General features: G+C 46.4%; 1 protein-coding gene across 1 annotated transcript; it reads left to right on the top strand.

Annotated features, from left to right (window-relative positions):
* Positions 1 to 3,272: 3,272 nt before the first annotated feature.
* gnrhr4 (gonadotropin releasing hormone receptor 4) lies at positions 3,273 to 10,082 on the top strand. The gene is made up of 5 exons (XM_060061265.1): positions 3,273 to 3,552; positions 4,213 to 4,880; positions 8,228 to 8,432; positions 8,845 to 9,181; positions 9,258 to 10,082. Exons 2-5 carry the CDS (start codon positions 4,326 to 4,328, stop codon positions 9,379 to 9,381), a joined length of 1,221 nt encoding a protein of 406 aa, XP_059917248.1. The 5' UTR covers positions 3,273 to 3,552; positions 4,213 to 4,325; the 3' UTR covers positions 9,382 to 10,082.
* The last annotated feature ends 2,734 nt before the right edge of the window (positions 10,083 to 12,816 follow it).

Consider the following 12,816-nt stretch of genomic DNA (forward strand, 5'->3'; position numbering starts at 1 on the left):
CCATGGTCAGAAACAATGTGCGCAGAGATGCCATGTGAACGGAAAACATCAAGAACAGGCAGGTCAGCATTCTCCCTAGCATAGGGAAGCTTAGGTAGGGAAATGATGTGGGCTGTCTTGGAGAAACTGTTGATGATGATGAGGAATGGTCATGTTTCTTCCAGACAGTGGAAGACTGGTGAGGAAGTCCAAGGAGGTGTGTGACCAGGAACGACCAGGGAATAGACACAGGGAGCGAGTAGGCCAGAATGGGGTCTGCAGGAGGACATATTCTGTGTACAGGTGCAACAGGTACTGATTACAAGGATGACCAGGAAATCCCGGTTGTGGGTTATGCCAGGGTGGCAGGTGAGTAGTGTAGAGTGAGCACATAAAAGAGACGGGACGGGACGAATAAGCGTTTGGGGGGCCAGTACTGAGTGTACTATGTTCATATTGTCAGTGTTATCCGATCATGTGTCTGACTGCTATTGACTCTTTATGTACTTTTATTGAGTATATGCACTTTATTTGTAGTGTCCTTGGGTACCTTGAAAGGCGCTTTTAAAAAAGTTTGCGTAGGGGTCCTTCGCAAAGTATAGGCATGACAGGGCGTCAGGTTTGACGTAGCGGGAGCGTGGCCAGAAGGGGCTCACCTGGCCTGCCGGGAGTTCAGCCTTTTGGTGGACTGAATGTAGGACAGGTCTCGGTGGTCCATCATAACAATGAATGGCTGCTCTGTGTCTCCCGGCCAATGACGCCATTACACCAGTGCTTATTTCTCTGTCAGAAGCTCCAATTCAAGACATCATTTCTTTCCTGGGGAAAAAGCAGCAGCGTTGGAACAACACTGTACCTACCCATGTGTCTGAGACATCTACTTTCAGAACAAACTGGAGAGACGGGTGTGGGTGAAAAAATAATAAGTGCAGACACAAAAACGCTTTAAAACAGCTGTTTAAATTGGCCAAGCCTTGGAACCACCGTAGCAGCTTGATGGTTGACGGAGTGGACCATTCCGTAACGGTGTTTTCCTTTCGTGGGATCCATCCTTAACTACCCCTGGCCTATAATTGACTGAAGGTAACACAATGAGGGATTCGGTAATTGACATGTCGCCAACTTCAAGTAATGTTCTTTCTCTAGAAGGCGTTGGAGAACCTGCCACACGTGTTGCTAAGGCCTGGAAGAGAACCAAAAGGTATTCTAAAAGCACAGAAACTGAAATGTTAAGCATGCACGGAGGACATCATTAACAAGGGTTTGCAAAAAGGCTGGGGCATTGGTGAGACCAAAAGGCAGGACTTGATTCTCAAAATTGCCAATTACCGATCGGATCAGGAGAGATTATACAAGCGACTGCTCGGAAGGGGGGAACCAGTTAGGAGGTCTGCTGCCACATCATGAGGAGGCATAGACAGGGCGTGATAGGGAAGTGTGGGTGGTTGAATCATCTTCACCCTGTGTCCTGGTCATTACATGTGCTGCAGCCACCTAGGTGGCGTGTAGCACGTACACTGCTACAGTGGTATATTTAACAGACCTGGGTCATGGTCAGCCTCAGGCATGGAGGATAGATCTGCGGGCTCAGGCACAGAGGACGGTTCTTGGGACCCAGGCACTCGCCTAGGCTCGGAAGTTGAGGGGGTTGGGGGGTGGAGTCCATGTTATAGAGTGGTTCACCTTGAATATGTATACAGACATATTACATATATATATTTATGGGCTGATGTCCTAGAGCTATATTCTTGTTTACCACCAGAAGCACTTTCTCTTCCACGCAGCTCATCAATGGCTTCAGGCTTTCAGGTTGTCTTTAGGACATCAATCAAATTACTTCACTACTTTGCTTCCCACAACTTCTGCCCCTTGGATGTATTTGTTTTCTTTCATTGGAAATTGAGCCCTTGTATAGCGGAAAGGCTTCAGAGCAACTCTCCACGATGACGAAACAGTAAATTATACACTCTTCAACTCGATTTTCTTTGGTGGCATTCAAGATGGATTTGAGTTCAGTCAAAGGAAACTATTCTGCTCAGCATTGTGACTCACAAAACTTAAAATGCTGAATCACAATTTGCTTTGTTTCATTCAAGTAGACCCATGTCGCTTGAGGCCTTCTGAAATGCAAGGCTGTGCGAAGTTACACTTGTCTATAAAAGGGAACTTTCTTCATCAGGGTTTGTCAATTTAATAGGATCACATATTGTTTACCCATTGCTCTCCTGTTGTGGTCTATGGACATCAATAGTGACTAATAATTAGTTCCCTTCAAAGTTAATTCTGGAACAGTCTTCTATTGAAGAGGTCATGAGGCCATGAATCATCCCTCTATATACGTATATAGGCCTTTTCAAAGGTGTGTAGAATAAAAAGAAATCCTCCAGGGAAGTCAAAGAAGAGGCCTTTAAGCATGAGTTACAATTGAAATACAATACTCTTTATCTTTACATGTTTGCATGTTCACCGCAATAGCAATAGCTCAGAATGGACAAACGGCTCTACAGATAACTTCTCATCTCATCTTAGGATCACCATCTTAGTTGTAAGCTGATCAATAGTTAAACAAATTAAATAACTAAATGCAATTAAACAAATCGATCAAGGAACCCCATCACATCACACCCTTGACCTCTCTATGCTGTAGATGAGGACATCATTTTGGAAGTACCATACCGGCACCTTACCAGTACAGGACACAGCTTCTCCTGCGTAGTCGTGGAGTGAGGTGGAGTGAGGGACGGTGAGGGGGAGGGGGGAATCCAGTTGATTGCAAAATGCAACCTCACCGCTAGATGCCACACAATCCAACACACTACACCTTTAAGTCTAACTTTAACTTAACTTAAAATAAATGTGTTGTCTTCCATGAAAATTTTATAAGAAAATGACATCGTCAAAACAAACCCAAACTAAAAAAACAATGAGAAGAAAAATAGCTGGTTCATCATTTTCCTTTCAACAAGGTCATGCACGCGCATAACAATTTCAATCGTGCAGGCTCGTCTCGTTCTCGGCTGTACCTTTGACCCTTCTGCATCCTTTGTTAGACAAAATGATTGGCCACGAGACAGTGTCGACCTCTTCTTGCACAGATAACCTACTTATAAAACGGGCATTACTTTTCTATTTTTATATAATGCTTACCAGCGCTTTGAAACAACACCATGCATATATAAAAAAAACAATCACACCAATGTGTAAGTTCAAATTCTGTACACTCTACTTTCCTATTTCCAGTAGAAAGACAAGGGCAGATGGACTCCGTTCGAACAACAAATCGATAGGAATTCTTTCATTTCAAGACATCGGTGGACTGTGGACGCTGAGTTTATAAAACCGCCCATCAGCACATCATCATAGAGCCACCACATATTTGTAACTTGTGGTGGATTGCGTCGCGCATTAGAGCTGTGCAAAGGAATGCTAGGGAGCCGGGGTTCAGCTGCAGTAACACACCGGGTACCGTTGGACACCACCAGCTCCGCTCTGCTCCACTGAGAGGAACACTGACAGAGATACAACAATGAGAGAAGCATCGTACAGCTCTCACATGGCGTGATTGTTTCACAGGTAAGCAGCTCTTCGCCTTTTCTCTTCAATTTGATCTTAGTTTAGAAAAACAAAAAAAGAGAGATGCGCCTCCTCATTACGGGCGGCAGCGTCTTTATTGTAGGCTATTTGTGAGCAAATAATTGTGCAAGAGCGAATATGAGGTAATTTCGGGGCAGGTACACCTACGACTCAGTATATAGACTAAAGGGGTCATTTGCATAGAGCTGAACAGAAAGTCACTCAGACTAAGGACAATCGTTTAATTTCTGCTTTTTAAAAATGATTCTTCTGATCGTGGCGTCGGGTAATACCGGGAGATTTACCTCATGCGGTTATGTCAGTTAATGCAATCATATTTCTAATTGCTGTGGTATTGATATCACTCATTGTGTTTTCCACTGCCTTTGAGAGTAATGTCTAGAATGCGTTGTGTCTAAATGATTGCAGCTTTAGGCTGCCTTGTAAAAGGAGAGAATATTAAGAAATACAAACAATAGAAACAGGTGGCATGCGCCACTCAGCATCTAGCCCGTATGCGTGTTGAATGATGAATGGCATGGAACTAAATGAGGGAATATAATCTGTATAATTATAGCTATAGGATTGAGCTTTAGGACGTTCCCACTAAAAAAACACAGCCCATTCCGTCACTAATTGCGAATTGTCTAAAACGCCCAGATTAACTGTGCGAGAAGTTGCCGCGGAGTCCCTGATGGAGAATCCCCAGACAGACGACACACTGGAAGTCATTCAGACGCCCTCTATCCCGTAACGAGCGCACGCCGTTCACCATGTTCCACCAAGCCGCCGAGGAGGCCAGCGGGAACGCCAGCTGCGAGGAGCAGCCCTCGCCCGTCCCCTCCTCCTCCTCCGCCGCCGCCTGCAACTCCAGCGCGGGCGGGGGAGGGGGGGACGCGCTCCTGCTGCCCACCTTCTCCACCGCCGCCAAGGCGCGGGTCGTCATCACCTTCACCCTGTGCGCCGTGTCCGCCGTGTGCAACCTGGCCGTGCTGTGGGCCGCCAGCCACGGCGGCCGCCGCAAGTCCCACGTCCGCATCCTGATCGTGAACCTGACGGCGGCCGACCTGCTGGTCACCTTCATCGTGATGCCCGTGGACGCGGCGTGGAACATCACCGTGCAGTGGCAGGCGGGAGACGTGGCCTGCCGGGCGCTCATGTTCCTCAAGCTGGTGGCCATGTACTCGTGCGCCTTCGTCACCGTGGTGATCAGCCTGGACCGCCACTCGGCCATCCTCAACCCGCTGGGCATCAGCGAGGCCAAGAGGAGGAGTCAGATCATGCTGTTGGTGGCGTGGACCATGAGCGTGCTGCTCTCGCTCCCGCAGGTAAGAGGCGTCAGGGTCTTATTGATGTGCTCGCTCTCTCTCTGGGTCTCGGGGGCACGTGCACGTCGTCTAATTACACGAGCGCAAGCTGTGTTAACCATCTTGTTAGAAGATACATGGTTGGAAAACATGTTGCGATAATTGTGATGAGCAATTGATTTGTCATCAACAGATCCATCTGAACACAACAGCGTGAAAACACTGCTGTAGAAATGTCTGTGCGACGCGGCTCATAGGTGGCTTTTCTGGGCTCCTCCAGACAGAGGCTGCAGGGTGGTGTTGTCGAAAGCCGGTTTATTGTCGAAGTTTGCAGACAATGAGTCACGACACCGCTGCTCCAATGTTGCCATGCAGGGGATCTATCTCTGGGTGTGTGCGGTGGATGGTGGCTGGTTTAAGCTGTGCACATTGATTTCTAAAAAGGCAACAGGTAGGAAGGCCTCACCCGGCCCCGGAGACCAATCAGCCTGACTCAGACCAGGTGAGGCCGCTGAAGCCACACACACTCCACAACTGCCGAGTGATAATGTGCCGTCAGTCAGGTTGATTTGTACCTCCCCTTTCTTAAGGGGAGGTACATGTGATTTCAAGTGTAAATCCAGCAGCTGCTTGGCATGAAGTAGTTGGATTCTAGGCTGCGCCGACAAGGTCTTTTTTTCTATCTATTGACAACTTTTTTATCAATGTCTTGCACATGCTGGAGTGCACAATGGTACCCTCTTGTACGATATATCTTGGCGTAGCGGTGTCTCCCCTACACTGATCCACAAGTGGCCCAGCACCTCCGCTGGATTATTAGCACCACTGCAATCAGCCATTCAAAAAACATCAATAAATAACTAGTTTAATTTATTTCATTTGATTACTTAACAGGAACCGTCAACAACACAACCGTTGGGCCATAGTGAGCTATAAGGCTAATGAGCATCTGCAGTTCCTGGCCAGGAAGACACTAAAAACAAAACATTAAACTACGTAAAATGTCTACGATGTGACTACGGCTGCCGGCCTTCGGCCCGTCTCCTGGCTGACACGGCCACTCTCACACTGCCAAACACACCACCTACTGTTATAGTAGGCAGAGCTTTTTATCAGTGCACCGTATGCCACGGGGCGGTGTAGTTCAGAGTCGATCTATAGAGATGGAGAGACGCTTTGTAGTGGGAGCCTTGTTTGGGAGACAGGGGTCGGCTTCTTCCGAAACCTCACCGACCATTTCCCCCACCTTGTGTGCTGTGTGTTTATATTTGGATTGATAATGCCCTTTTTGATACTTGTCGCTGCTGTGATTCATGATCCACTGCCCCCGGGCACTGCTGCTTGGCACAGAATATCGAGTCTGCATCTAACCCCCCCCCCCCCCCCCCCACCCCCCCGACTCCCTGGTCTATCCACAGGGGTCCCTTTGCGCCTGGCCCATTCATTGGCTGAGTCCCAATCCTCCCTGCAGGGGGTGAACATCCATGATCTTGGCCCGGGGCGTAAACGGTACCGGTACAGCAAGCAACAGGTGCATGTTGAAAATAGTGATGGATTGCTCAAGTCAATCCAGCTTAGGCAGCTGTTGGCTCGTTCATGATTGGTTCAATTGGGCCGGTACTTTGTGTTTGGCGGCGGCGTGTGACATCAATCTAACACTAGAGAGCCTGCATGGCGACATGCTGATTACCATGTAACAGACATCCAGCTGAAAAGTCATCGAGAGACGGCAATAAATCCGGCATCAGCCTTGAGCTCGCACGGGAGAAGACAACAGCACATGTTCCCAGTAGATAGGCGGTGTTTGACACACTAACAAGGGCACAGCGGTTGTTCTCTCCTCAGTCTGCCTGTGGCTGGGTACTCCAGCCTCATTTTGCAGTTATCTAAAACCCATTTCTGGCGAGGATTGTGCTTACAGGGCAATAGATGATTATGATGGTGATTGTGAAGAAGATGGTTATTAGAACACACAGCCTTGAACGTGTAAAGTCTTGATCAACATGCAGCAAGCGAGACGGACCAGACAAGATAATACTTTGTCGTTCAGCAAAAGGTGAGGGGATGCGGTTAACTTCCAACATTTTCTCTTCTGCCGGTTATCAGATCACTCAATCCTCCCACGACCTTTGTTATTATTTCTGCACTCGTGGATCCATTGATTAGAATCAGACACACCTATAAGCAGAAGACTAACTCCCATTTACTTCTACAGTGACACTTTTGTTATCTTATTTCAGGAGTCCTTATCAATTCACTACTATGCAGACTCTATTCTCTAGCTATCATCTTTTGATCTTCATGAGGATGGATCCCTCACATATTGGTTCATATTTTAAATGTTTTTATTTGTATATCGAGCCGTGATGACAAGTGCAGACTGCACTTGTGATGAGGGATGAAACACAGAAACATGACATGGTTTCAAACTCTTCACTTAAGTATGCCCTTGTTTGATGTGATAGCCAATATATATGAGAGAGAGAGAGAGAGAGAGCGAGAGAGAGAGAGAGAGAGAGCGAGAGAGAGAGAGAGAGAGAGAGAGAGAGAGAGAGAGAGAGAGAGAGAGAGAGAGAGACAGAGAGAGAGAGAGAGAGAGAGAGCCTTTGTCAGTCAATAAAAATGTTGATGGAATAATTAAAAAAATGTATACACTACACATTGTATTCCTGTCATTTTCTGACAAGCCTAAAAACTAACAAAGACATCTTGAGAATGTTAGATTATATTATTTATAATAAATATGACATTGAATGTAAGCAAAGAGTAGGAGTTCATGTTTGAAACAAGTTATGAATGAATAACTGCACAGAGGTGCACTTGCCTCAATATATGTCAGAGTTGCTCTGCATTCAGGCTCCAGTTAGAGTATTACGGTCAGCTCGGGAGGTGCTGCTGGATGTACCTAGGTGCAGACTAAAGACAAAAGGTGACAGAGCCTTCGCTGTGGCCGCTCCCAATCTCTGGAACAGTCTCCCCCCGAGTCTGAGAACTGCCCTGTCTATGGACCAGTTTAAAACGCTACTAAAGATTCACATTTTTGCATTGGCCTTATTTTATTTGCTGAAATTCTTTATTTGAGACATTCAAATCTGCACAAGACATGACGCAAACCCTTTATGTTTATCACAATTGACGTAAATTGTGTGAATTGTGCTGGATTGATGGATGCACATTTGATAAAGAATAAAAAGTTATATAATGATATTTTGATCCTAATCCAACCCTCCTTCTATCGACTCCTCACTGGTTGATTGACAAGATGGGAAGGGCCATCCTGAGCGTTTGGTCAACGTATCGAATGAATCTCGTTTATATCATAGAAGAGCCATGCACTGAGCTGCCTCTGTCCATGGGTCTCTGTGCAGATCTTCATCTTCCACAACGTGACCATCACGGTGCCAGAGCCCTTCACCCAGTGCACCACTCGCGGGAGCTTCGTGCGGCACTGGCAGGAGACTGTCTACAACCTGTTCACCTTCGTGTGTCTCTTCCTGCTGCCCCTGGTCATCATGATCTTCTGCTACGCCCGCATCCTGGTGGAGATCTCCAGCCACATGGGGAGAGGCAGCCGTGAGTGATCATCAAATCCACACGAGACGTATCCATGCATGTGTCGATGGGTCAGGGTGCAGGGGAGCCTAGAGCTTACGGTGCTGGACTCCAAACCAAAGGGCTGTATAGAACCACCACCTCTGCAGACCCAAACCCATATGTTTGTATGTCCATAGTGATGTCTACAGGGATGTCCATAGTGATGTCCACATAGGTATGTCTATAGTGATGGAGAGATGTCCACAGGGATGTATATGACCTGAGATTCCCCAACGCCTACCGGCCCCTAATTCCCCCCATCTTAATTCAATGTCAGTCGATTTGGATTAAAGCATAATTGCCAATGAAGCAGATGGTGTAAAATCAGACACACATTTTCCTTTGAATCCGGCGTGAGCAGATTTAAATCAGTGTTTTTCCTGTGTTCCAGGGCTCTCTCGAGAGGTCCACCTCCGCCGCTCGCACAACAACATCCCCAAAGCCCGCATGAGGACCTTGAAGATGAGCATCGTCATCGTCACGTCCTTCATCGTTTGCTGGACCCCCTACTACCTGCTGGGCCTGTGGTACTGGCTGTTCCCCGAGGACATGGAGGAGACCGTGTCCCACTCGTTGACGCACATGCTGTTCATTTTCGGCTTGTTCAACGCCTGCCTGGACCCCATCACGTACGGCCTCTTCACCATCCACTTCCACCACGGCCTCAAGAGGCATCACTTGAATGCCGCCGCCGCCACGGCGACCGCCTCGGCCGACCACAACAACCGGTTGCTCTCCAGGGCTCTGCACATGCGCCGGCTCCCCGCTCACAGGCCGACGGCGGGCCCCGTCGGCGGCAGCGAGCAGAGGGGCCGGCAGGAGGAGACCTGCCACAGCGTTAAGAGCAGCTTTGTGTCCGTTAGCAACGGGAGCCAGGACGACGCCCAGAAGTCCGACCCCATCAGCCAGGTGTAATGAGTTAGGATAACGTTCCTGAATCGCTGCCACACGGAGCGCCGGAATGTGTGCAAAAGAGATTGGTTTAGTTGTAAGGACTTTGAAATACTTGACTATTAAAAATAATAAAGTGTTGTAATGTTTTATTTTCAGAGGAAGTTACAATATGACGTGATTTGTCCAGCAGAATGTACAATTATGTGGTTTGCTTTTGTGGTGTGCTTTGTGTGAAACAGTTTGGGCGCAGTATTTATAATGTTTTGTTATTATAGATAACATTATAATTATGAAAATACATACGAAGCACAACCATCCTAGTCGATATAAGGCCATGTTATATTGTGCAATTATCTTTAACTGTTCAAATTATTTTACGTAATGTTACATATGAACTTACTGTTAAATTGTTTTGAATTGTTGAATGTGGGAACAGCAATTCATATTTTATGTACTTTTTGCTGCTCTAATGATGAGGTGTGAACTACAAAAAAATTATAATTTCAGGACAAATTGTACTTGGAGTATACTAAGAATTTGATGAGCTCACACCCCTTCTTCTGTTCTCTCGAAATAAACAATTGCATATAAGATGTGGATAATTGCATGCCATCGATGTGTGCAAATGCAGCACATGGAGTTGTACACATTCGTATCGATATTTTTATATGCTGTCTGTGATGCAAAAACCATACGTTATCTTCCCAGTGTGGGAAAATAAAACCAAAACATCAATCACGCCTACACTTTTAATCGCATGTCACATCTTTGAGGAAAAGAGGATTGGGAAGAATGAAAGTAATAGAATTCAGCTGTTCCATCAGGTGAGTGGGAGCAGCCCGGTGAACACAGCTGACAACCACAATCACCTGGAGGTCACTTTAACCTCAAGACTGCCGATGGGATTTTAATGAGAAACAATGCAATCACCTATTTAATATGTCCAATGTTGATGTGTTGGTGGGGGGTTGTGGGGCCATAAGACATAATAAGGGCCATTTGATGCCAATTCCAACCCCTCAGTTGCTCTGTTGATCAATTGCTTTAAGAACAAACATTTGGCAGGAGGAGGATGAGAACAGGATGAAGGTAAATACATTGTTGATCCACTCCTCAAGTGTAGCAGAGGGATAGAGACAGATGGTGGGTGGGTAGGGGGATCAATAACAGGATGAAGGTGAAACACAACATCCACTAAAACTGGGGGTCTGAGAAACGGATCCAGCAGGGAGCAGGGAAACCGCACCGAAACATCAACAACCATCATCCTATAATGTGCCGTGCAACTTAGTTTCTGTGTACAGCTTCCATTAAACACATAGCTGCCCAAAGTTCTTTGTACACCGCACTCCAACGTGAAACATACAAACAACTGAGCACTCATGCATCCGCACATTATTCAAGTCCAGGAGGAACGAACAAGCAGAGTGGGGGATAAGATAGCAGCATCCGCCGTCGGTCTGCTGGTCTCTGCTGCTTGTCTGCTGGTCTCTGCTGTCTGCTGGTCTCTGGTGTCATTCTGCTGGTCTCTGCTGTCTGCTGGTCTCTGCTGTCGGTCTGCTGGACTCTTCTGTCGGTCTGCTGGACTCTTCTGTCGGTCTGCTGGACTCTTCTGTCGGTCTGCTGGACTCTTCTGTCAGTCTGCTGGACTCTTCTGTCGGCCTGCTGGACTCTTCTGTCGGTCTGCTGGACTCTTCTGTCGGTCTGTGCTGTCGGTCTGCTGGTCCTACTCCCTGATACTTTGTCCTTGTTGGCAACCAATGAGCAATGAGGAGAGGGACAAGGTTTCACCTCTGTGCCGATGGTTCAGATTCAGATTCAGATTCAGATTCAGAAAACTTTATTGTCTGTCGTAACAGAAAATCATCTCGCTCGTTTCGCTGATGTCTCGCCGTACGTCTGGTGCCGTGTCCTTCAGTACACCCTGTACACCACTACTTGAAATTCTTCTGCCCGCTTCAAGCTTTGTCTGCTGTTTGCTGTTTGTTATGTAGTTGTTATTACTCTCAGGACATTTTCAAACAGTTGCATTGTATTTGGCAGGCCCTTTAAGACTGAGGCCAGTGCATCACTTTAACACTGGAACGCTCTTCTTCTTTTTCTTCCTCCAGGCTGTCGGAGAAAACAAGTCTCGCTTTCTGTGTACGACTACTTGTACTTTTTCTTTCCATGAGGGCGGGGGTTGAAATTGGATTGGTCTGCGCTGAGGGAAAGGAGAATACACCTGTCATGCCTTTGTCAACACAAAAGAAGGGGCATTTGATGCTAATACCAACCCCTCAGTTGCTCCACTGATCAATTGCTTTAAGACAACAGGACAACCCCCTTTGACCAAAGGTTGGAGACAGAGGTATTGCAGGCAGGAGGATGAGAACAGGATGAAGATGAATACCATTACATTGTTTCATCAACTCCTCAAGAGCAGTGGGGGATAGGGACAGATGGGTGGCAGGGAGGGGGATTAATAACAGGATGAAGGTGAAACATATTTATCCACTAATCCATCTGGGGGTCAGAGAAAGGTATCCGGCAGGGAGGGGGAAAACAACATGAGGCAAAGCCATATCTAACTGTTTAACAATTAATACAATCCTCAACCCCGAGAGGCCGACCATGACATCACGCTTTTCAATTGAGTGCCATGAATACAGCGAAGGCATCTGGGTTGGCTTGATAGCTCCATGTGGAAATGGTTGTTTTTTCACCGTCATGTCTCTAGGCACACTCACTGAGGCAATTGTGCTATGAATTAATTATTGATTGATTATTGATGCAAAACCAAACAAAACTATTGCAAACAGGATTTTTCTAGTAAGTTTCCACAGAATGCAGCAGATTCAGTACTCTGCTGAAGCGTTATGAAAACTATTCAAAAGTCGTTCTGATTACACCAAGGCCGATGAGCCCTGAAACAGTCAGATGGCTGATGGCTCCAGCTGGTGATTCATGGGGAAATAATCATTAGTGACCTGGAGAAAGCGATGGGGCATCCCATATGGATCAGATAGCAGTTCATTATTCCATGTTCGTAGAAACACCGAACATCAACCGCGCTATTCCCAAACCACATCAGAAACCATGTCCTGGAAGATAAGATCTCAGCTGTTGAAGGTACCCTGCAAAATAATACAATGCCAGATCTCAACTTTCGTAATGAAAACACAGCTGCAGCTACAACAAGACAATATATCAGCTGTGATATGAGAGCACAGTTGATATATCAAAGGTTTCCATTTTATTTTTCCTTCATATATTTTTTGGCCTTTTTTTGCTCTGGCTCATACGTACGTCCCACTTCGAGATTGTTTCCATCAAATCGTTTGAGTTTGTTAATTCGATCCTCTTACGTTTTGGTTCAGGTTAAGATAAGGTAATGAGAACAAAAAATAAAAAAATGCCTGGAAACAACAGAAAGTGAGTTATTTTATTCAAAAGTGTGAATAAAGTCTGCACAAATCTCTGGAAAAAT

This window comes from Gadus macrocephalus, chromosome 9 (assembly GCF_031168955.1).
Source record: "Gadus macrocephalus chromosome 9, ASM3116895v1".
Lineage (NCBI taxonomy): Eukaryota > Metazoa > Chordata > Actinopteri > Gadiformes > Gadidae > Gadus > Gadus macrocephalus.